General features: G+C 57.8%; 5 protein-coding genes across 5 annotated transcripts; 3 read left to right on the forward strand and 2 right to left on the reverse strand.

Annotated features, from left to right (window-relative positions):
- Positions 1-1,680: 1,680 nt before the first annotated feature.
- GGS23DRAFT_605757 (CCAAT-binding transcription factor (CBF-B/NF-YA) subunit B-domain-containing protein) lies at positions 1,681-2,625 on the forward strand (the record flags this gene model as incomplete). The annotated part of the gene is made up of 1 exon (XM_051519811.1): positions 1,681-2,625. One exon carries the CDS (start codon positions 1,681-1,683, stop codon positions 2,623-2,625), a length of 945 nt encoding a protein of 314 aa, XP_051370815.1.
- A 1,994-nt stretch (positions 2,626-4,619) lies between these two features.
- On the forward strand, positions 4,620-6,739 carry GGS23DRAFT_572716 (U6 snRNA-associated Sm-like protein LSm2). Its single transcript, XM_051516640.1, has 4 exons — positions 4,620-4,895; positions 5,596-5,743; positions 5,939-6,041; positions 6,252-6,739. The coding sequence occupies exons 1-4, from the start codon at positions 4,882-4,884 to the stop codon at positions 6,281-6,283; spliced, it is 297 nt and encodes a 98-aa protein (XP_051370816.1). The 5' UTR covers positions 4,620-4,881; the 3' UTR covers positions 6,284-6,739.
- Positions 6,740-6,972: 233 nt separating this feature from the next.
- Positions 6,973-10,064, reverse strand: GGS23DRAFT_610755 (DRMBL-domain-containing protein). Its single transcript, XM_051520350.1, has one exon. It carries the CDS (start codon positions 9,786-9,788, stop codon positions 7,140-7,142), a length of 2,649 nt encoding a protein of 882 aa, XP_051370817.1. The 5' UTR covers positions 9,789-10,064; the 3' UTR covers positions 6,973-7,139.
- Positions 10,065-10,129: 65 nt separating this feature from the next.
- Positions 10,130-13,370, reverse strand: GGS23DRAFT_572721 (MFS general substrate transporter). Its single transcript, XM_051516641.1, has 5 exons — positions 12,266-13,370; positions 12,052-12,196; positions 11,508-11,984; positions 11,294-11,445; positions 10,130-11,235 (listed from the first exon to the last, which is right to left on the reverse strand). The coding sequence occupies exons 1-5, from the start codon at positions 12,791-12,793 to the stop codon at positions 10,438-10,440; spliced, it is 2,100 nt and encodes a 699-aa protein (XP_051370818.1). The 5' UTR covers positions 12,794-13,370; the 3' UTR covers positions 10,130-10,437.
- A 3,206-nt stretch (positions 13,371-16,576) lies between these two features.
- On the forward strand, positions 16,577-18,387 carry GGS23DRAFT_106173 (DNA lyase). Its single transcript, XM_051510957.1, has 3 exons — positions 16,577-17,120; positions 17,203-17,705; positions 17,811-18,387. Exons 1-3 carry the CDS (start codon positions 16,769-16,771, stop codon positions 18,339-18,341), a joined length of 1,386 nt encoding a protein of 461 aa, XP_051370819.1. The 5' UTR covers positions 16,577-16,768; the 3' UTR covers positions 18,342-18,387.
- Positions 18,388-18,716: the final 329 nt, after the last annotated feature.

An 18,716-nucleotide genomic window follows, 5' to 3' on the forward strand; every position in this document is an offset into this window, starting at 1 on the left:
GGCTATCTGGTTTCTAGAATTTCTTTGTTCCTCTCCCGTTATCGCGATCCAGCTTCAACCCACTGACATTCCCGCTGCTCGAGACGGACCCGACCAGTCCCATCCGTCCGGCAAACCCTGCGCAGGCGAACCCAAGTACTCGGGAAGCTGCCAAAAAGAGGGATGTAGGTATCTCCCGTCTCCTGCCCACCGCCCACCTTGGACAAGTTGTTCCTTGATTCCCCCCTCCGCTGCTCGTCTGCAACGATACATCCACCCACCCATCCGCACCGCCCAGCACCACACCATCTCATCTCTTGCCCACTAAGGCAATGCCTGACGATCGGGTATACCCTCTTCACGTCGCAAACTCCTCCACTCGAGGCACCAACCGTCCATTCTTTGCGTAACTCGCCCCGGCCCTTTCCTTTTCCTTCGCTCGTCCCTTTTTTCTGCCGCACACCTTTCGCGCCCTCGTTGGTGTGGCTAGCCAGCCACCCACGCCTCTTCCCAAACGAGCTCTACATGCCTGCGTTGCAGGTGTCCGAGAGATGCATGTGCGCTTTTAGGCCAATCAGCGGGATGCAGCCTCGAGATCTTCGAGCGCACAGCGGGAATGGAGAGCTACGAGGGGATGCAGCGACAGAGAGAGACGGAGGGAAGGGGGAGAGACGGAGAGGAGGGAGGGGGAGACCCTGGAAGACGCCCTAGCTCTCATGTCGTCAGACAGACAAGACTGCTGCTGCTCAGAGCCGAGCATATCGGGCAGCCCTCGCCTTGCGCCACTGCTAGACACATCGAAGTTGGGATCTCCTGCCGCTGAGCTGGTCGCCAGGGTGGAGCCTGGCTTGTGCATATTCCGTCATGCATGCCAGCGCATCAAGTGGTGGCCCAGCGTGTGTGAGAGAAAAAAAAGGAATGATTTCTCACACACCCAATCCTCACGCGCACACACACGCCCCCCTCCCATCTCACACCCCCCCCCCCCCCCCCCCTTTCTTCACCACCCGAGATTTTCTCCTACGTGATAATACATAAAATCGTTGTGGACGAATCTAATGTCTTTGGTTGGACAGCTCTCCACAATCCGAACGGCTGTTGCGAATAGGCCTCGAGAACCTCGTCGACCTGCTTCGCTAGGCTACCCGCACCCGCAGAACCATTGCCATAGGGCCTATTGTCGGGCTGGATAGCCTCACAGCAGCTCACATACCCCCAGATCTCACGTGGTTGTCAAGTTGCGCCTCTCCTTGGGGATCTGGACCACCTTGATCCCACCCCGCGAGATACATTCGTTTTGCATATGCCCTGGTGCGACCCTCTGCGTGCACCTACCACATCATTCATTGCCAGCTCATCCACGCATATCCAATAGATTGGATGCACATCCAGCCTACACTCGCAGCTACCTAAGTGATCGAGGGCCGTCCCAACGCGTTGTGCCCAACCGCAGCCGACCGTATAGTCAACCTCGCAGCCTTTTATCTTGAAGACGTCAAGCAACCCCGGGCTAAGCTTTTGCGCGCCGTCTCAACTCATCATCTCACCACAGAGAGCCGTAGCACAGCCAATCCACGACTGACCAACGGATTTCCCTGCCAGGCCGAACCCGCTGTCTCTGATTCGCATCGCAGAAGCCGAGACATCGACGTTTGGGTATCGCGAAATCCCCGCCGCCCCGCGCGCTGTTCGTCTCCGATAATGATGGACTACGCGCAATACCAGCAACCACCACAGTCGGCGCATTCTGGTTACACAAATTCGGGTGCTGGGAGCGGCATCACGTCTCCAACGAGTCACAGCATACATCAGCACGGCGTTCAGACCTCGCCAATCCTACCATCACAGCACCAGACATCGACTCCGGGCCCAGGACACAACATGTACCAGACCCAGTACGGCGTGCCCCAGCAGGGCATGCACTACGGCGTACCCCAGATCCAGGCAGCTGCTATGGCTGCGACCGCCGCCGCCGCGGGCGGCCCTAGCTATTCGGGTTATATGCCTTCGGACCCCAGCCTGACCCAGAGCTCTCCGAGGATGACCTCGGGCGGCAAGAAGGACTCGCGCGATCCGCGCTCGCCCCAGCAGATGAATAACGTCAATCAGCTACCCGGCCGACGCCTGAGTCAGGTCACGAGCCCCGGCGTGCCGAACGCGCCCATGATGAACCATGCCGCGCGCGGCGCCGTCGCGCCGCCCCCGATGCCACCGGCCCAGTCCATGCCGCCTCCGCAGTCGCCCGAGATGGCGGCGGGTGCCGAAGAGTCTCCGCTATACGTCAACGCAAAGCAGTTTCATCGCATCCTCAAGAGGAGAGTAGCTCGGCAGCGCTTGGAGGAAGCCCTGCGGTTGACGAGCAAGGGGCGGAAGCCTTACCTCCACGAATCGCGACATAATCACGCAATGCGAAGACCTCGAGGGCCTGGCGGTCGGTTCCTGACCGCAGAGGAGGTGGCGGAGATGGACAGGGTCAAGAACGCGAACGAGGAGAAGGACGGCGCTGCTGCTAGCGAGACAACGACCGCCAAGGCCGGCTCGAAGCGGAAATCTGAGACGAGCACGACTACGCCGAACAAAAAGGCCAAGACGGAACCGGTGACTCCCGATGATGAGGAGGATGATGATGCGGAGGAAGACAGCTGATGAGGGTGGTCGAGCCAGAGGCAGCAACGTCACACTCCAATTTGCTTTGTAAGCCGCTACGACGCTACGATAAACTCGATTCTTCCTACCACCCTATTTACCTTTCCCTCTCCGTATCCTGGCGACGGGAGCATAGCAGGGGACTATTCCGGATGGGAAATACGCCCGAGTATCCCCCATCCGTTTATTATCTGTCCCTCTTGACGGTGCGACCTTTTTTTTTTTTTTCTTCTATTGATTTGTAGGAGGTCCCGGAGGTCCACTAGGGAACGAAATGGAATGGGATACTTTTGCCAGGAGGGGGCGCCCGGACATTCGTTCTCGATTTCCCTAAAGCATTTCTTCGTCGCCCACGCGATAATTTCTCGTTCCTTCTGTTGTGTTTCTTTCGGTTTTATTAATGAAATTAACTTGGCACGTTCGGTGGGATGGGACTATGGCTTAGGGAAGGAAGTCTGATGGGAGGAAGATTGCACGGAATGAAATGAGACAAACGGAAGGATACCCCCAATTCGCCAGATTTGGTTGTCGTTGTTGTTGTTGTTGTTGCTCTTTTTCCTAATCCATCTCTTATTTCTTCCGATTCGTGTCAGCTATTTTGAGGACGGGAAACGGGGAAAGAGGGGGGTTTGAGAGAAAGGGGAGGAGGGGGGCGCGTGGCGAGGATCAGATATATTATTGTGCCTTTTCTTCTCTCTCTGTCTCTCCCTCTCTCTCCTCCTCTCACACCAGTCGGATATTACACGCAAGCGGTCAGGCTACCAAGGATGCGTCGGGCGAGCGTTGAGGCGTTAAAATTCTTTTTTTTTTTTACTTTCTCGAACACGACAGGAACCGAGAAAAAAAAACAGAAAGAATCGGGAAGCAAGAGATCAGGAGTGGCCTTCCTAAATTGGCAAAAAGAAAAAAAAAGAAAAAAAGCTAAGAAGCAGGATCTCACCGGATAGCCGGTTCTCCTACACTGGGGGCTCTCTCGGGATGGAATAGATTCCAAATGGCAGTCCGTCGCCGGATGACTAGGGAACAATGAGGCACAGGAAATACGAAGTACGGCTTGCGCTTCCATGCAGTGACATTGGTTCTGGTCTCTCGCGTTGCATTCCGCGTAGCAGGGTGGGTTTCTCCGCATTCTCTCCTGGCGAGGGGGGTTGAACCGGATCCGACCTCAGCTCACCCCCGTATGTGCACATTGGTCAGGTATGTGTATAGGTGTGTTAGGTGTATAAGCGTGCGTGTGTAGATGTGAGCGGAGTACATCTACCATAGCTATCTCCTACCTAAGCTAGGCTACGTAGGCGTAGGGATGTACCAAAGACATGGGAGGAGAAGGCGAGAGGCGCGGTATCCCCCCCCAGGTATGTTGCGGTGGTTGATGCCCGAAGGCCGGTCAGCTATTGATTTTGTAGGCGAGATTGGCGTAGCATTTGGGCTAGCAAGCGTGGTATCGGAGTGCGGCAATGTTGGTACTGTGGTAATATGTAGTATGATAGCTGTGTGATAGGGTCGGGAGGTGATGAATTGTCACGTACTGTTGCAGCGCACCTCGGAATGCATCGTCTCGTTACTAGGTGGGTTAGCTACGGTGCATCGCTGTTGGGTTATGTGCGTATGCATGTAGGTAGGTACATGCCTAGGAGGTACCTAGATATATTATGTGCAGGCCCGGCAGGTACCTAAGGTAGGTAGGTTAGGTACCTACCTCTACCTGCCTACCTACCTACCGTAGTACCCTGGGAGGAGTCAGGACTACTACCCAAGGCGGCAGGTATTCGCTGGGACTTTTGTCGCGACCAGTCACGTGAGATGGACCCCAGATCCGGTTGATGGGAGGGGGGATGTAACCACTGCCAGCGTTTGGCTTAGGTTCATAACGCGGATAAGTTGGGTGCTGGGTAGTAGGTACCTACTTGGCCTAACCTCAGGGCACCTTTAGTAAGGTACCTACATGACCATACGCACCCATCTTACGTAACCCGACTTCGGCAAGGTACGCCTCTCCCTCCATCATCCTGTCCCATCCTGCCTTGGCCTAACCTCTCTCACCTTTGCCCTGCCTTGCCATACCCATACAGCTAAGCGGAAGACGACATCACAGCGAATCCCGAGCACCGCATTCCATCCCTCCTCCGGCCACCTCAAACGCCTGTCTGCCTGTCCACTTACCTCTGGATACCGTGCTGGAATTTTCTGGCACGCGAGAACCCGACCGATCAACCCAAACCCGACGTTTCGCCATCTTTTTGTTCTCTCCTCAAGATGCTGTTTTTTAGGTAAGTCTATTTTTTCTCTAACATCGACTTCCTCTCCCTTCCCTTCCTAAACTACCCCATCCCACTTATTCGTATACGAATATCCTTGGGGGAGGGGGGAGGGGGGAGCACTCTTTGCCTCTCTCCGTGCCCGTTCCTCCCCTGCAAAGCCAACCAAGCCTGCTTGCTACAAAGATGCCTAGAGGTAGGTATATGCACCTGCATTACCTCCCCGTCCTTTAAGCGGCCGGTTGCGGCGATAAACGAGGTTAGGAGTCGGGCCCGCGACGAGGGCGAGCGGAGTTGTTGTTGCGATCGAGGAGCAGCCTCGCTTATCTGCGTAGATCGCAAGGATTTGGTGGGGGGGATCGGAGTCTCGAGAGCCGCACAGCCTTGTCAGTAACAGGGTGGGTGGGGAGACAGCACGAACTGGACCGAATTCTCCTACCCGTCATTGGATGGAGCTAGAGCTAGACAAAGGGATTGGCATTGGCATATCTACGTTCTGCTCCCTTCACCTCGTCACGTGGACTCGTCATCAGACGGGGCCCCCATGAGGGGCTGGAAAAGGGGGGTCGTCGAGGAATGGGGTCGGCGCTGTATCTAGGGACGGGGGAGGGTAAACATGCGAGAAAAGAGGGCCAGGGAGAGAGAGACAGGGCGGAGATTTTATATCCACCCATGCAACCGATGCGACGAGCCGGCTAACTCGACGAAATAGTTTCTTCAAAACGCTCATCGACCACGAGGTGACGGTCGAGCTTAAGAATGACATTCAGATTCGTGGCACGCTCAAGAGCGTCGACCAGTACCTCAACATCAAGCTTGACGACATCCAAGTCGTTGAGGAGGTCAAGTATCCGCATCTTGTGAGTTCAGCTTCGTTGTATTGTGTTCCACAGAGTCTCCCTCTCGCTCATCACCATCCCAGCCTCCATAGCCCCCCATCCTACACGTCCCCAAGCAGATCTTTAGCGAGCGAATGCGTTTAATGAGGCAAATTCGCCAGTGCGGCGATGGGAGAATCGATGGAATACGCTAACCAGATAACAAACCGTGCGTAGAGCTCTGTTAAAAATGTATTCATCCGCGGGTCCGTAGTCAGATACGTCCATCTGCCTGCCAACGCTGTGGACGTCCCGCTGTTGGAGGATGCTACAAGGAGAGGTACGGTTATACATTTCCCGATCAATTATATGGACCAATCCCACCCCCCTTTCTATTTCCTTCCTCTCCCCCCTTGTTTTCACCCTGCGTTCTGAAGAGGAAGGCAAAGAGGGGGAGAATACGGAACTACGCGCCCACGACGCAGCTATAACTACGAGTACATCTCGACGGCGCGTATATATAAATGGAGAATGGCTAACACTGCCGCAGAAGCCGCACAGCAAGCTGGCAAGGGCAAATGAGCGGGCATGCGATCAATGCCGGCGGCGCCCCAGCGAGGAGGGCAAGGCACCCGCGGCAGCGGAGGGGTATGTGCGCTTCTACGAATAGCCGCGGTACGGTGTCGTGCGCGTGTGCGCGCGTGCGCACGATGTATGTGTATAATATGAATACGGACAAGCCGCTCCGGCAGAGTGATCCGCCACTAGATAACACAATCGAGCGAGCAGCGGAAAGGGGGCGGGCGATGAGCATCTTGCGCACGCACATCTGTACGGCTAGCTGCGCACTAGAAACGGAGGGGCGCTGGGACCTGGCAAATTGCCACGCGTTCTATCTACGTAGGAGCGCGCCGGGGCGGAAGAGCTCGGTGAATGGATATACCTCGGCAGTAGAGAGAGAGAGAGAGAAAGAGAGAGAGAGAAACGCGGAGGAGTAAACGGTGAATAGGAAGAAGAAAGGAGAGTCTGGCTGACGATGATGCGCTGTGCTTGGCCGTGACTACTTACTTGCCGACTGGAACGGGTATAAGGCGGTATGTATGTATATGCGCGTGATGCCGTGCGGAAACGGATGGACATGCGCACCGGAGGCTGTCTGTAGTCCTACCCCGTCCTTATCTACGTCCGGCCAGCGGGCCAGCGGGGTGGAAGTATTCCCAGAAAAGTCAACGTAATAGAGTCACCCAGTTAACGAGGTGGGAGGGATAGAAACGGTGCAGGGACGCACGGAAGAAAAGGAGCAGGTAAGTAGGTACGGGGACCTATAGTACAGCATCTACACACGCCTGCTCGACGACGACCATATATATACGCCCCAACGCTCTACCCCCCTAAGAACGACAGCCACAGCACCCACACAGCCACCGCGATCCAACACCTACCACCGTACGCCGCCACCGGCGCCGCCATCCCTGCCGTCCCAGAGCCGCGCCTCGGCGTCGCCGCTCTCCTCGGCCGCGCCGTCGCGGTCCGGGCCCAGACCGGGCAGCAGGCGCGCGACGCCGGCGCGGCGGCGCTCGGCGATCCAGCGGTCGGTCCAGCGGCGCATGCGGCGGCGAGCCGCGTCGGAGCCGACGTTGACGGTGGGGACGACGCGGTCGACGCGCAGCGCGAGCAGGAAGAGCGCGAGCTCGCGGAAGCTGCTGTGCTCGGAGTAGGGCACGGCGAGGCAGAGCGCGTCGGGGGCGGCGCCGCGCGCCGCCGCCGCCGCCGCCGCCGCGAGGTCGCGCCGCCCGAACCGCGGGCGCCACGCCGCGCCGTGCAGGATGTCCGGCGTCGACGGCGCCGCTGCGCTGCTACCGCTAGAGCTGCCGCGAAAGCTCCACCCGCTCGGCCGGAACCCGACCACGCGCCCAAAGTGCGGCCGCTGCCCGTCGAGGTACGCGCGCAGCGCCGCCGCGCCGACCTCGCCCAGCGGCTGCAGGTGCACCTGCGCCGCGCGCGGGTCCGCCGTCAGCAGCGCCGCCAGCTCCGCGTCGCCCAGCTGCGCGCACGCCCGCCGCTTCGCCGCCGGCGCGAAGATGCGCGTCCCCAGCGCCCGCGCCACCGCCTTGCACAGGCGCTCCTTGCCGATCGAGTACGTCCCGCACACCACCAGGAGCCGGTCCTGCGCCTGCGCCCGCGCCCGCGGTCCGCCTCCGGCCGCCGCTGCCGTTGCTTCTCCGCTTCCTTCCCCCGCAGCCTGCGCGCGCCCTCCGTCTTCCAGGCGGGGGAAGAACTTGCTCACCGACGCGCCGCCGCCGCCGCCGCGGTGCTTCCCCCGCTTCGCCGCGCTCAGCACCTCGTCCGCCACCCGCGGGTCCTCCGACAGCGCCCGGCAGAACTCAGCGCACGCCGCGATCACGTCGTCCTGGGGCGGGAAGGCGTAGCGCGGGTCGAGGTACGTCGTGTCGAGGTAGCAGACGTCGATCTTCTGCTGCCTCGCGCGGCCCGAGACGGCGTCGACCGTCTCGGGCCGCAGCAGCGGGTGGGTGACGTGGGCCGGGCAGGCGCGGAAGTCGCCGCAGTGCAGGATCCGCTGCTTCCTGCGGCTATTTCCGGTGCCGCCGCCGGCGGCCTTCTCGAAGAGGAAGAGCGAGCTGCCCGGGCAGTGGTTCGCCGGGATCATGGTGACGGTGGCGCCGTCGGTGCCGGGGATCTCGACCGTCTCCTCGAACTCGAGCTCCCGGACCCACCTCGCCGCGGTCCGCAGCTGGCTCTTGACGAGGCTGCCCGTCACCTTGCTGCAGTAGATCGGGCCGTGCGACCAGTTCGCCGTCAGGCCGACGTAGTGGTCGCTGTGGAAGTGGCTGAGGAAGTAGGCGCTGCAGCCCTTGACCGCGCCGTACCGGAACGCGTCGACGCAGATCGAGAAGCCCGGCATGATCTTGTAGAAGGGGCACGTCCGCTGATGGGCCGGCTTGCCGCGAGACGACTGCTCCGAGGCGGCGGCCGTGGCCCACGCCGCGTTCTCGGCGTGCCCCGACATCAGCTTGCTAAATGCCGAGGTAGACTGCCCTTCCGTGCCTCCCAGGCTGATCGGATTGGCCTGGCCCGGTCGGGGAACGGCTGCTTTGGCAAAACGCTTGCCCACTTCGGGCGCGCCCACTGTCTCCGGCAGCGCCGGCTTCTCTGGATTTGCGGGTGGCATAGGGTGTCCGTCGAGACAGGCGTTCACATGCACCGTTGCCTGGTCTGGGGTGATCCCGGCTAGGCTGGCATTGCACAGTGGGCAGCTTTCCACGATCCCTTCCACCTCCTGAGGTCCGTCCACCATTCCACCCGACGTAGAATCCCCTGCTTCTTCGGCTTCGAGCCTGGCCTGTTCTTCCATAAAGTATCTTTCGCGGTTTTCCTCACCGTCATCAAATTCGTCGGCGTCGTCGAACAGCCCCTCGATGTCCTCTAGATTCTCAAATTCCTCATCCGCAATGTCGTCTTGGTTAAGTGGAGCGTCAAGCACCTCTGAACAGCTCTCCTCAGTCGGCAACTTGGGCACAAAGTCTGTTTCTGCCTTTTCTTGCGGATTCGGGCCTAGCGATGTAGCGGCGAGCAGTTCGTCATCAGGAGCGCGTTTAGCTGGAGAGCTTTCGATGTCATCGTCTTCGCTGTCAGAGTTATAAAGAAAGGGACCCCTCCCTCGGGGTCGTTTCGCACGCATCTGTGTCTGTTCCAGTGCCGCAGATTTCGTCCCGTCGGGTTCGCGGCGAGGCTCGCTTTCTGGCGTATGGGGCGCGTCCTCATTGCCCTCATGGCTCAACTTCCTCCGTTTTGCTGTGCTTGGTTCGTCTTCACGGTCATCAAGGTCGTAGAGATCCTCCTCTTTGAGGGCTGGTGGCGCAGTCAGGGGCGCATTCTTAGGGCCATCACAGAACAGCTGCTCCTCCACCTCGACCTTCTTGAAGAAATTGAGGATGTTTCCGTTGGCGGGCTTCTTTTTCCCAATGGGAGTCTTCGATCCGCCATCCTTGCTGCCATTAGCCAAACCGAAGTTCAGCTTGGATTGCCTCCGAAAGTTCGTCGATTTACCTGCGATCGGCGAGGGCATCGTGTCGGGGTAGAGTTTCCGCGGTAGCGCATGTCAAAAAGAATAGCGAGGAAAGGGTTCCGATTGCTGCTCGCCTGGGCAGCTAAATAGGAAGACAACCTTCCTCTCGTCCGACAGTCCGGTTCTCTAAAGGGAGAAGGGAGCTACGCGCGGTCAGTATAGGGCATGCGTGTGGGAAAATGTGAGGATTCCTAGTTGGATTGAACCCCCCCAGAGACATCCCGTGGCTTATAGGCAGGTAGGTTCGTGACGTCCGTTAAAGCCGTTCTCAACACGCTATGGGAATGATTTGGTAATGCAACGGAAACACGCGATCACCTGACCTGGGTAGGTATGTATTACCTAATGATGGGTAATTCTTCAGGGACTAAGCCCTATACTTAGGTACCTAGTTACGTAGAAAAGGGACACACCTCGTAAATACATAAGCCCCCGTCTTCGTGTTTTCCTGCTTACCGCAAAATTACTCTCGAGACATTACCTAGGTACCATGGATCGCGACGCCCAGATCTATAGTATTCAAGCAGTTAATAATACGCCGATTGTCTCTCGTCTAATCATGATGTATTCACTTTTACTTCAAAAAGAGGCACAAAATCCCACAGGTAGCATTTCCGGTACTTAAGCCGTCACCTAGGTAGGTCGTTTTTCAAGCTTGTCGCCTACGATCCCCCCCTTCGGATTTTTCATTCGCCGACAGCTCTCCTAGTGTGCTGTTACTGTGACCATCAGTCGATCTGGAAGCTTGAGCCTGACCTTCCCCCGTAGTTGGTTTCTCTTTCTTCAACGAATTGCCACCGTTGCTGCTGCTGGTTCCCCGGAAGTAGTCGTGGATTTCGCTGGTCATATCCTCATTGTCGTCATCCTCACAGGACGCCGATTCGACATCGCTGGCCGCTCTGGCAGCTTCCCTCTCTTCCCAGTCCGCCCGGAGGTCCCTGATCTTAGCCTTCACGTCCAGTTCGGGGTGGTAATTCTTTCCAACGCCAACCCACCTCTCCCAGACAGAAAGGTGCTGCGGGTGTATGGCGATGCCGTGATATTCACTGTCACGTCCGTTCAGGATGTAGTGCCAGCGCCGCTCCTGTTCCTTGAGATCAAGTCCCGTGGTGTCAGGTAGCCAGAGCCACGTGATCAACATGCCAGCAAGACCAAACCAAGGAACAACGTAGAACTTGGTCTGGTTGTCGATATAGTTGTACAAGACCGAAGCTAGGAGGGCGCCAGCCTTGCCAATCATGGCCGAGAACCCGTGCGCACTGGCGCGTATCTGAGTAGGGAATACCTCCCCAGCGACGAGGAAGGTGACCGAGTTGGGACCAAACTGGTTGAAAAACGACGACAAGAAGTACATGGCCTGGAAAGCGTGGATACCTGCCGGGCTCGTATAATACTCATAGTTAAAGGCTGGCACCACAAACATGACGAAACACATGAGGAACCCGACCTAGCCAAAGGTTAGCGCAACCGCTCCCGAGGGGCAGGGTTGGAACGACACCACGTACTTGTTGCATCATCTTCCGGCCGTACATTTTGTTGTCGATCAGCATCGAGGCCGCATAGTAACCGCAGAGGGACACGACAACGTTGACCAAGTTCCAGGTCCACGTCGTCATGACCGAGCTGGGATTGTTGGAGATGACGTTAATGAACTGGCCTTGGTGCTCAAGAGTTAGACTACACGGTTCGACGGCAGCTCAAATTACGCGGTTTGCTCACCTTGGAATAGCTTATTCCCATAGAAGAATACGTCGTTGCAAAACCACCCGCCGGCAGTGGCCAATAGACGTCCGCCGAAGTTGCTGCAGGTCAATTTGAGGGATCGGACGTCGTACCCCGTCACATTCGCCTTCTTCTTGGCTTGTTCGAGATGCTTGCTGGCCGACTTCATTCTCCAGGTACGGTAGTAGGCGAGCCAAAGCGTACCGATAGCGGGGAATGCAAAGGATAGACGAAAAGCGTACTGGGCGGCCGTCGCGGAGTAGGGGGGCTCACTACTGCCACGGTTGAAGATGACCAAGAGGACGATGAGCACGACCTGGTTGACGAATTGCCCCCAGCCTTGCATCAAGAACGCCATCGTGACTTTCCTGCCGCGGTGGAGGCGGTCGTCTTTAGTGGATAACCTCCCAGCCGATACAGCATTTTCCATGGATGACGTCGCTGTAATGGGATATTCGCCACCGACTCCGATCCCTAGACCCACGAGTTAGAAATGTCGGCGCCGAGGGCGAACGCGCTCCGCGAGTTCAACGGGCCATACCGTATACGAACAAAGACCAGGCATACATGATGACCCAGCCCTCGAGCGTCAAACCCCACGATCCTGTCAACATGAGGAGACCGAGCAACATGACCAAGGCGTCCTGGATTAAACCCCACCGTCGGCCGATCCAGTCGCCGATGATCTAGTCGAACTTCCCGTCAGCAACGCGATCAAATTTCCCATCTCACTAAGGGAGGGGGGGCATAATTACTCCGACAGCCACCTGGCCAACCATGATGCCGATAATTTCGAGATAGGTCACGGCCGCGACCCAATTCTTGCTGCATTCGGTGGCACTCTTGCCCCAGCATGATCCCCACGCAGCACTGAACAAGGGCTCTAGGTTCCCGATGGAGAAGAGAACGTAGCCTTCCAAACCCAAGCCGGCACCGGGAAGCACGGCGTTTCTAAAGTACCAGGAAACCGGGCTGAGGGGGTCGTTTTTGATCATGGCCCAGATACCCTGCACTTCGGACGACGTCTCGGCTCGGTCGACTTTGCTGACGAAGGACAAGCGCTTCCAGAAGGGCAAGTCGGCCCAGTAGACGCCGTCGGGAGTGTAGGAATCCTCGGGGCGCGTCAGGTGAGCGAAGATCTGCTTCTCATAGTCGGTGGCGTGGCTAGTTGAACCTCTTCGTGGGTAGTGCTGATGCTCCTCGCCGGTTACGGGGCCGTGGGGGACAGGGATTTCCCCTATGGGAGGATCGTGTTCATGGTGGCGGCGGAGGAACTTTGCCATCTTTGAGAGAGAAGACGGGTAGCTCGGGGGCACGGGAGGGAAAGAGGTGCGGCTGATGGCAACGAAGGGATGGGAGGAACTAGGAACAGGAATGAGAGATTCGGACGGCTAAACAAAAGTCCAATCAAAGTTCCTGGGTGAGATTTGCCAGGTCTGCAGCGTTACGTGGCGTCGTCTCAACCCTCAGAGAGTCGGGGACTCTTAGGGCAAAGTGTATTCTGTTGTCTCAGCGGACGCTAGCGCAGGGAGAGGGGGACGACTGGCAGGATTCCCCCGGTATTGCGTGCCTGGGTATAAGAAAAGGACCGAGGAGAAGAGAGCTGTAAGATGGACAGTCGGCGGTGGCTAGCGGGTAGGGGAGATAGGACGCTTCGAAGAAGCAAGCTAGATGGTTTGGCCAGGCATGTCGGCTTATACAGAATTAAGTGTGGAGGAAAAGAGCAGCTGTAGGCAGAAAATAGCGAGGAGGAGGAGAAGACGCAGTAGTGGCATTAGCAGGTATATATATATATATATATATACATATATATATACCTGTGTATAGGTGGGGTGTGATGTTTCCATGTAAGCGTCCGGGAGAGCTCAGAAACCGCATCTCGCGGGGCCTTAGCTGCGCTCCCTGGACGCACCGCAGCGTGCAGACTCGAGTCCCTAGGGCTAGAGGTAGGTATATGCGTCGTACACATCATACCTACGGGTACCTACATAACAGATTCAATCAAGACTACGGGCACCTACCTCTACATAACAGATCAATGAAGAGGTACCTAGGCAGGCAGGTACCTACTCTCCAGAGCTACCCACCCCTCCCTTCCCAGGATCTGGAGTTGTACATGGGAGTACGCCCGACTAGGGCAGCTACCTCCTACGCATGCATTGTCCGCTGGGAAGTTGCTCCGCAGACGGGGAGGGGGACAGGGAGGGGATTTGGCTAGGTATTATAACGAGAGGGGGCTGCTGCTACTTACCTACCTACCTCTTCCCTACATCCGCAGCGAGGTACATGCGTGCAGATCCACCCCATGTACCTACCTAGCCTAAGGTTGCCATGTGTACCTCCAGCCAGCAGGACGCACGTTCACCTCGGGGACGGACGTCTCTCTCGCGAGGTCACGAACCCCCCTTCGGCGGCCGACCTCGAAGCGTACGCTCACATGCCCATAGGGAAAGACAGGCGGGGAAATCAGAACAACACTACGGGGGCATTCCGGGCCCGGTCTCGAACTGCCTGCCTTCCAGGACATTGCTACCGTACCACCGCATATCCGCGAGGGCGGACGGCGTATACCGCTCTTCCTCCACACTCGTCGATGGGGCGGGAGGCCATGTCGCGACGGGCAGGTCCCCAGGCACGGCGGGGGCACAAACCAGGCTCGGAGGCCACAGGGAGGAGCCGTGTTCCCATCCGGCTCGGACGAGTTTCACAAAGAGCCCAGATGCCGATCGCGACGTGAAAACGACGCATACGATTCAGACGCGGTACCTAACGCCGAAAATAGGATATAGGTAGGTACCTAGGTAGGTACCTAGGTAGGTATGCCCCGGCGGGGTTCTATGAGACAGTGCAAGACGGACAGGTAGGGTGGAGGAAGCACGGTTGCAAGCAGAAGCGGACGCAGAGGGAGAATTCCCACACGACAAAGTCCCGATTGGGAAGTTGGTATCGTGACGCGGTGCTTTCCCGTTGACGTAACCGTGCGAGCCGCATAATGGAAAAAAAAGAGGGTCGCGGGAGACAGAAAAGCCCCGCAGTCCCTTCCCGAGCCGGCAAGGACAGCAGCCCAATCAGAGACCGCCGTCGCACCACGTTCCCAACCCAGGCCAGGTGATTGGGCAGAGACCCCGGGGACACGCTACTGCAGCTTGGGTTCCTGTCGAAGCCGCCGCAAGTACCAGCGCCTAGCATCCGGGCGGGCGCGGGTACGTCTGGGTCGAAAAGAGAGACCGAAGGCGACGTGGGAGAACAGAGGGGTTGTGCGGAGAGGTACCTACCTAGTACGGCCGCATGTCACGCTAGACAAGTGCCATGCATGTCCATGCATATGTACAACTGTGGTACATGTAGCACGCAGCCAGCTCGGGCGGTACGGGCAGGATTTGTCCAGGCCCGCTGGCCGCTGGTTGGCCGATGGGCGTTTCCTCGAGCGGGCGCCGCCTGGCCGCAGCTCGATAATCGCTAAGCTTTCCTGATCGTCCTCGGTGCTGCACTGGCATCTCGCGATGCGACGACGACGGCAGCCCGCTTGTCTCGGCACCTGGGCAGAGCCAGCCCTCGCCCTCGGCGGGTTCGAGGCCAGCGCGCACTTGGCCCGAATGCGCAAGTGGTCGTGTGATCTCTTGCGCTTTTCGTCGCCTGCCGCCGTGGCCGGCGCACGGGCGACGCTGCCGAGCGTCGCTGCGTGTAAGTCCAAGTCCAACCCCGCCACAGATCGCAGTACAGAACACGACTGAAACACGCGAGGTGTCCGTGTCTTCTAATAATAAACTACCGATCTCCGCACGTAAAACAAACAACAAGAGCACCGCGCGGGGCTTGTTTGGACCGGGAATACCTGCGGACGGCCATGGGCGAAGAGAGACCAAAAAAAGAACTGCGAGGGAGAGCGGCCGAGTGGGTTTGGCCGGTCCCCCCCCGGTGCTGGTTCCTCGACTGCTGATTCGCATGGACGGCGTGTCGGAGTTATGCCTATCCATCTCGTCGAATGACACCAGCTGCGCGTCAGCTTGTCTCCGTCAGAGCACACCATCCAGAGTCAGTTTCGGAAGACGGGCGTGTCTCTTGTTGGCGGCCTTATTCGTGTGATGATGAGCATAATAATATAGATACGCACATGTAGGTACCTATGAATGTAACCCTCCGCTATCCCATCTTCTACCAACCGCCTTCTCTTTGCCCAAGAGCAAGGGACCGACAGAGTAGGTCGGTATCGGGCCGTCGGCTTTACAACTGTGAGAGGGCGACGCCCGTCTCGTTTCCATGTACGCCTAATCAAGATTAGGAGGTACCCACGTCGTTTACTGTGTTAGGTACTCGACAGGAGGAGAACTATCGCCGGTTCGGATAGATTAGTTTCTACCTAGGCGCTATACGTCAGCGCAATCTCTACCACGAGCACTATCGCGCAAACAGAGCACCTAACGTGCCCACGTTAAATTAAGGCGCCCCTCCAACTGTAGCCAAGTTGGACACCGGAGGCCCAAGGAAAGCTTAGTAGGAAACTAACAAAGTGTACCATACCCGCTTATGCCCACCTCCAGCACTAGTAGCTCTAGCCGGCGGGAACAAGACGACATGATCAGGCGAGACAGAAATTGTACCGTAGGAAGCAAAAAATCTGACGGCATCTTTCCTCGCCGGGAGGGGGCTTGTTTTCTCGCGCAAGGACTCGTCTTCTGTCATTAGGTGCCTCTCGAGACGTAGGTAGAGGGGGACCATTGATACTAGCGCGCACAATAACTTGATTTAAGAGGCGCGTGTCCATTAGCCTCAAGTACCTAGGTACCTGGGTAGGTAGGTACAGTACGGCTATCTGAATATCACATTCATCACTCGGCATCATGCACTTACTGGTAGACAGAGCCAGAGAAGACTTTGCTCGGGTAGACCAGGCGCAGGTACGTGCGAATAACAACCCCGCCTGCCTCCTCAATAGGTACAAATTATCTACCTATCTTACTCAAGAATTCAGCAGTATCGTTAAGAACCCCAAATTTAATTGTATCACGTGGCTCCCGCTCGTCACGTTTCGCATTCCAGCGCGCGCCGCGTCACCCCCAGCCGATACGTTCCTCATTTATTCCATCGTACGCCAACGTAGGGACATATCCCCATACATGCTACTATCTCGTCCCCGAGCCAATACCATAGTTTGGTAAAGGAAAAAAAAAAAACGTAAAGGCCTCAAGATCAAACCCCTCTTTATACCTAGCAAATTATATCGAACTCTGCCTTCCGAAGCAGCACAGCCATTCGCCATGCCTCGTCCCTCTCTCCGGAAGCCGGGAAAGGCGGAGGGCGGCGAGCCGGCCGACGGCGCAGCGAAGGCTAGCGTTACGAAGCGCAAGGCTAACGATGAACTAGACGGCATCGAAGAGCCCGAAGAGATCGAAGAGGAGTCCAAGCCTACCAAGAGACGAAAGACCCGAGTCAAAGCCGAGGAGGAGGAAGAGGAAGAAGAGCCTGCAGCCGACCAACCCCCAGCCAGAAAGCCGCAGCGCAAAGCTGGTAAGGGCAAGTCTCAAGACGCCATGGCTCTCGCCCCGCGCACTCCAATCGATGCGCTCAAGAAGCTCATGTATATCGGAGCGCACGTGAGCGCTGCAGGAGGTTCGTCAGAAGAGCCCTCAGCTATCCTTCCTTACTCGACCTCCCGGCCTCCCTTCTAGCTAACCGTTCTCCCCCTCTCCAGGCGTGCAAAGCTCGATCCCAAACGCCGTGCACATCGGCGCAAATGCGTTCGCGTTGTTCCTCAAGTCCCAGCGCAAGTGGACAAATCCTCCTCTGGCGAAAGATGCGCTCGACGGCTTCCGCACCCTATCTCACGAGCACAAGTACGACGTCCACAAGCATTGCCTCCCCCACGGCTCCTACCTCATCAACCTAGCCCAGGCCGACAAGACCAAGGCGGCCCAGGCCTACACCTCGTTCCTCGACGACCTAGAGCGCTGTGAATCGCTCGGCATCAAGCTGTACAATTTCCACCCCGGAAGCGCGAATGGAGGGCCTAGAGTGGAGGCTATCTGGCGCATCGCCAAGAAGATCAACAACGCCCACAAGGCCACCAAGACCGTGGTAACGGTGCTGGAGAACATGGCCGGCCAGGGCACTGTCATCGGCGCCACGTTCGAGGACCTACGGGATATCATCCGTCTCATAAAGAACAAGGACCGGATTGGCGTTTGCATAGACACCGTAAGTACATTTCCTCCCTCGCGCGGTGTTCCTTCCTCTCTCAGCGCACCACCTCCCATCACAACGGTCCTCTGAGCGACCCGATATTAACGCTGCGCGCTACAGTGCCACGCCTTCGCCGCAGGCTACGACCTGCGTTCGCCGGAAGCCTTCCAAGAGACGATGAAGCAGTTCAACAAGGTCGTGGGGGCGCGGTACCTGAAGGCGCTGCACCTCAACGACAGCAAGCGCCCGCTGGGCTCGCAGCGGGACCTGCACGCCAACATCGGGACCGGGTTCCTAGGCCTGCGGGCGTTCCACAACGTCGTCAACTACGACGGCTTCGCGGGCCTGCCCATGATCCTCGAGACGCCCATCGACCGCAAGACGCCCGACGGCAAGACCTTCGAGGACAAGCAGGTCTGGGCCGACGAGATCAAGCTGCTCGAGCGCCTCATCGGCATGGACCCCGACAGCGCTGAGTTCGCCGCCCTCGAGGCCGACCTCTCCGCCCCCGGCCGCGCCGAGCGCGACAGGATCCAGGAGGAGGCCGTCCTCAAGGCCCACAATGCCCTCGCCGCAGAGGTCAAGGCAAAGGCCGCCGCCGATAAGAAGAAGGCGGCGAAGGCACGGCGCAGGAAGAAGGCGTCCTCCTGAGGACGAGGCCGAGGACGGCGATGGCTAGAAGGGTATCTGCGCTGGTAGCTAGCATTGTACGGCTAGTAGCAGTGGCAGCAAGACACCATCGCTAGACCCGTGAAGGGCAGGTCCAGTATTCTCTCTCACGATGGTGAACGGCGTGTGTATCGGGTCGACGTCGGACGGGACGAAAGAAGAGGAGAGTGAGGCAAAAGTGTTTTTCCATGGGTATGCGAACGCGAGAAGCAATTAAGTCTAGCTGCTGAAGATACCAAAAAAAAAAAAAGCCACCGCGATCTCTATGTGAAGTACAAATGCAACGGTGTCGCGGCCGCGTGTACGCACAATATGTATGTGGGATGTGCATGCGGCCCTGGCGCCCATCTTTCTTTC

The sequence above is a fragment of the Durotheca rogersii genome (assembly GCF_024521655.1).
Source record: "Durotheca rogersii strain YMJ 92031201 chromosome Unknown GGS23scaffold_14, whole genome shotgun sequence".
Classification (NCBI taxonomy): domain Eukaryota; kingdom Fungi; phylum Ascomycota; class Sordariomycetes; order Xylariales; family Xylariaceae; genus Durotheca; species Durotheca rogersii.

Excerpts from the sequence above, each read along its gene's own strand:
- GGS23DRAFT_572721 (XM_051516641.1), bottom strand. The coding sequence starts at position 12,793 with ATGGCAAAGTTCCTCCGCCGCCACCATGAACACGATCCTCCCATAGGG. Across the intron at positions 12,197-12,265 it reads TTGGCCAGGTGGCTGTCGGA|ATCATCGGCGACTGGATCGG; the intron begins GTAATTATGCCC and ends AAGTTCGACTAG. Across the intron at positions 11,446-11,507 it reads TGGGAATAAGCTATTCCAAG|GCCAGTTCATTAACGTCATC; the intron begins GTGAGCAAACCG and ends TTGAGCACCAAG.
- GGS23DRAFT_610755 (XM_051520350.1), bottom strand. The coding sequence starts at position 9,788 with ATGCCCTCGCCGATCGCAGGTAAATCGACGAACTTTCGGAGGCAATCC.
- GGS23DRAFT_572716 (XM_051516640.1), top strand. Across the intron at positions 5,744-5,938 it reads AGGTCAAGTATCCGCATCTT|AGCTCTGTTAAAAATGTATT; the intron begins GTGAGTTCAGCT and ends AACCGTGCGTAG. Across the intron at positions 6,042-6,251 it reads GGAGGATGCTACAAGGAGAG|AAGCCGCACAGCAAGCTGGC; the intron begins GTACGGTTATAC and ends ACACTGCCGCAG.
- GGS23DRAFT_106173 (XM_051510957.1), top strand. The coding sequence starts at position 16,769 with ATGCCTCGTCCCTCTCTCCGGAAGCCGGGAAAGGCGGAGGGCGGCGAG. Across the intron at positions 17,121-17,202 it reads GCACGTGAGCGCTGCAGGAG|GCGTGCAAAGCTCGATCCCA; the intron begins GTTCGTCAGAAG and ends CCCCCTCTCCAG. Across the intron at positions 17,706-17,810 it reads TTGGCGTTTGCATAGACACC|TGCCACGCCTTCGCCGCAGG; the intron begins GTAAGTACATTT and ends TGCGCGCTACAG.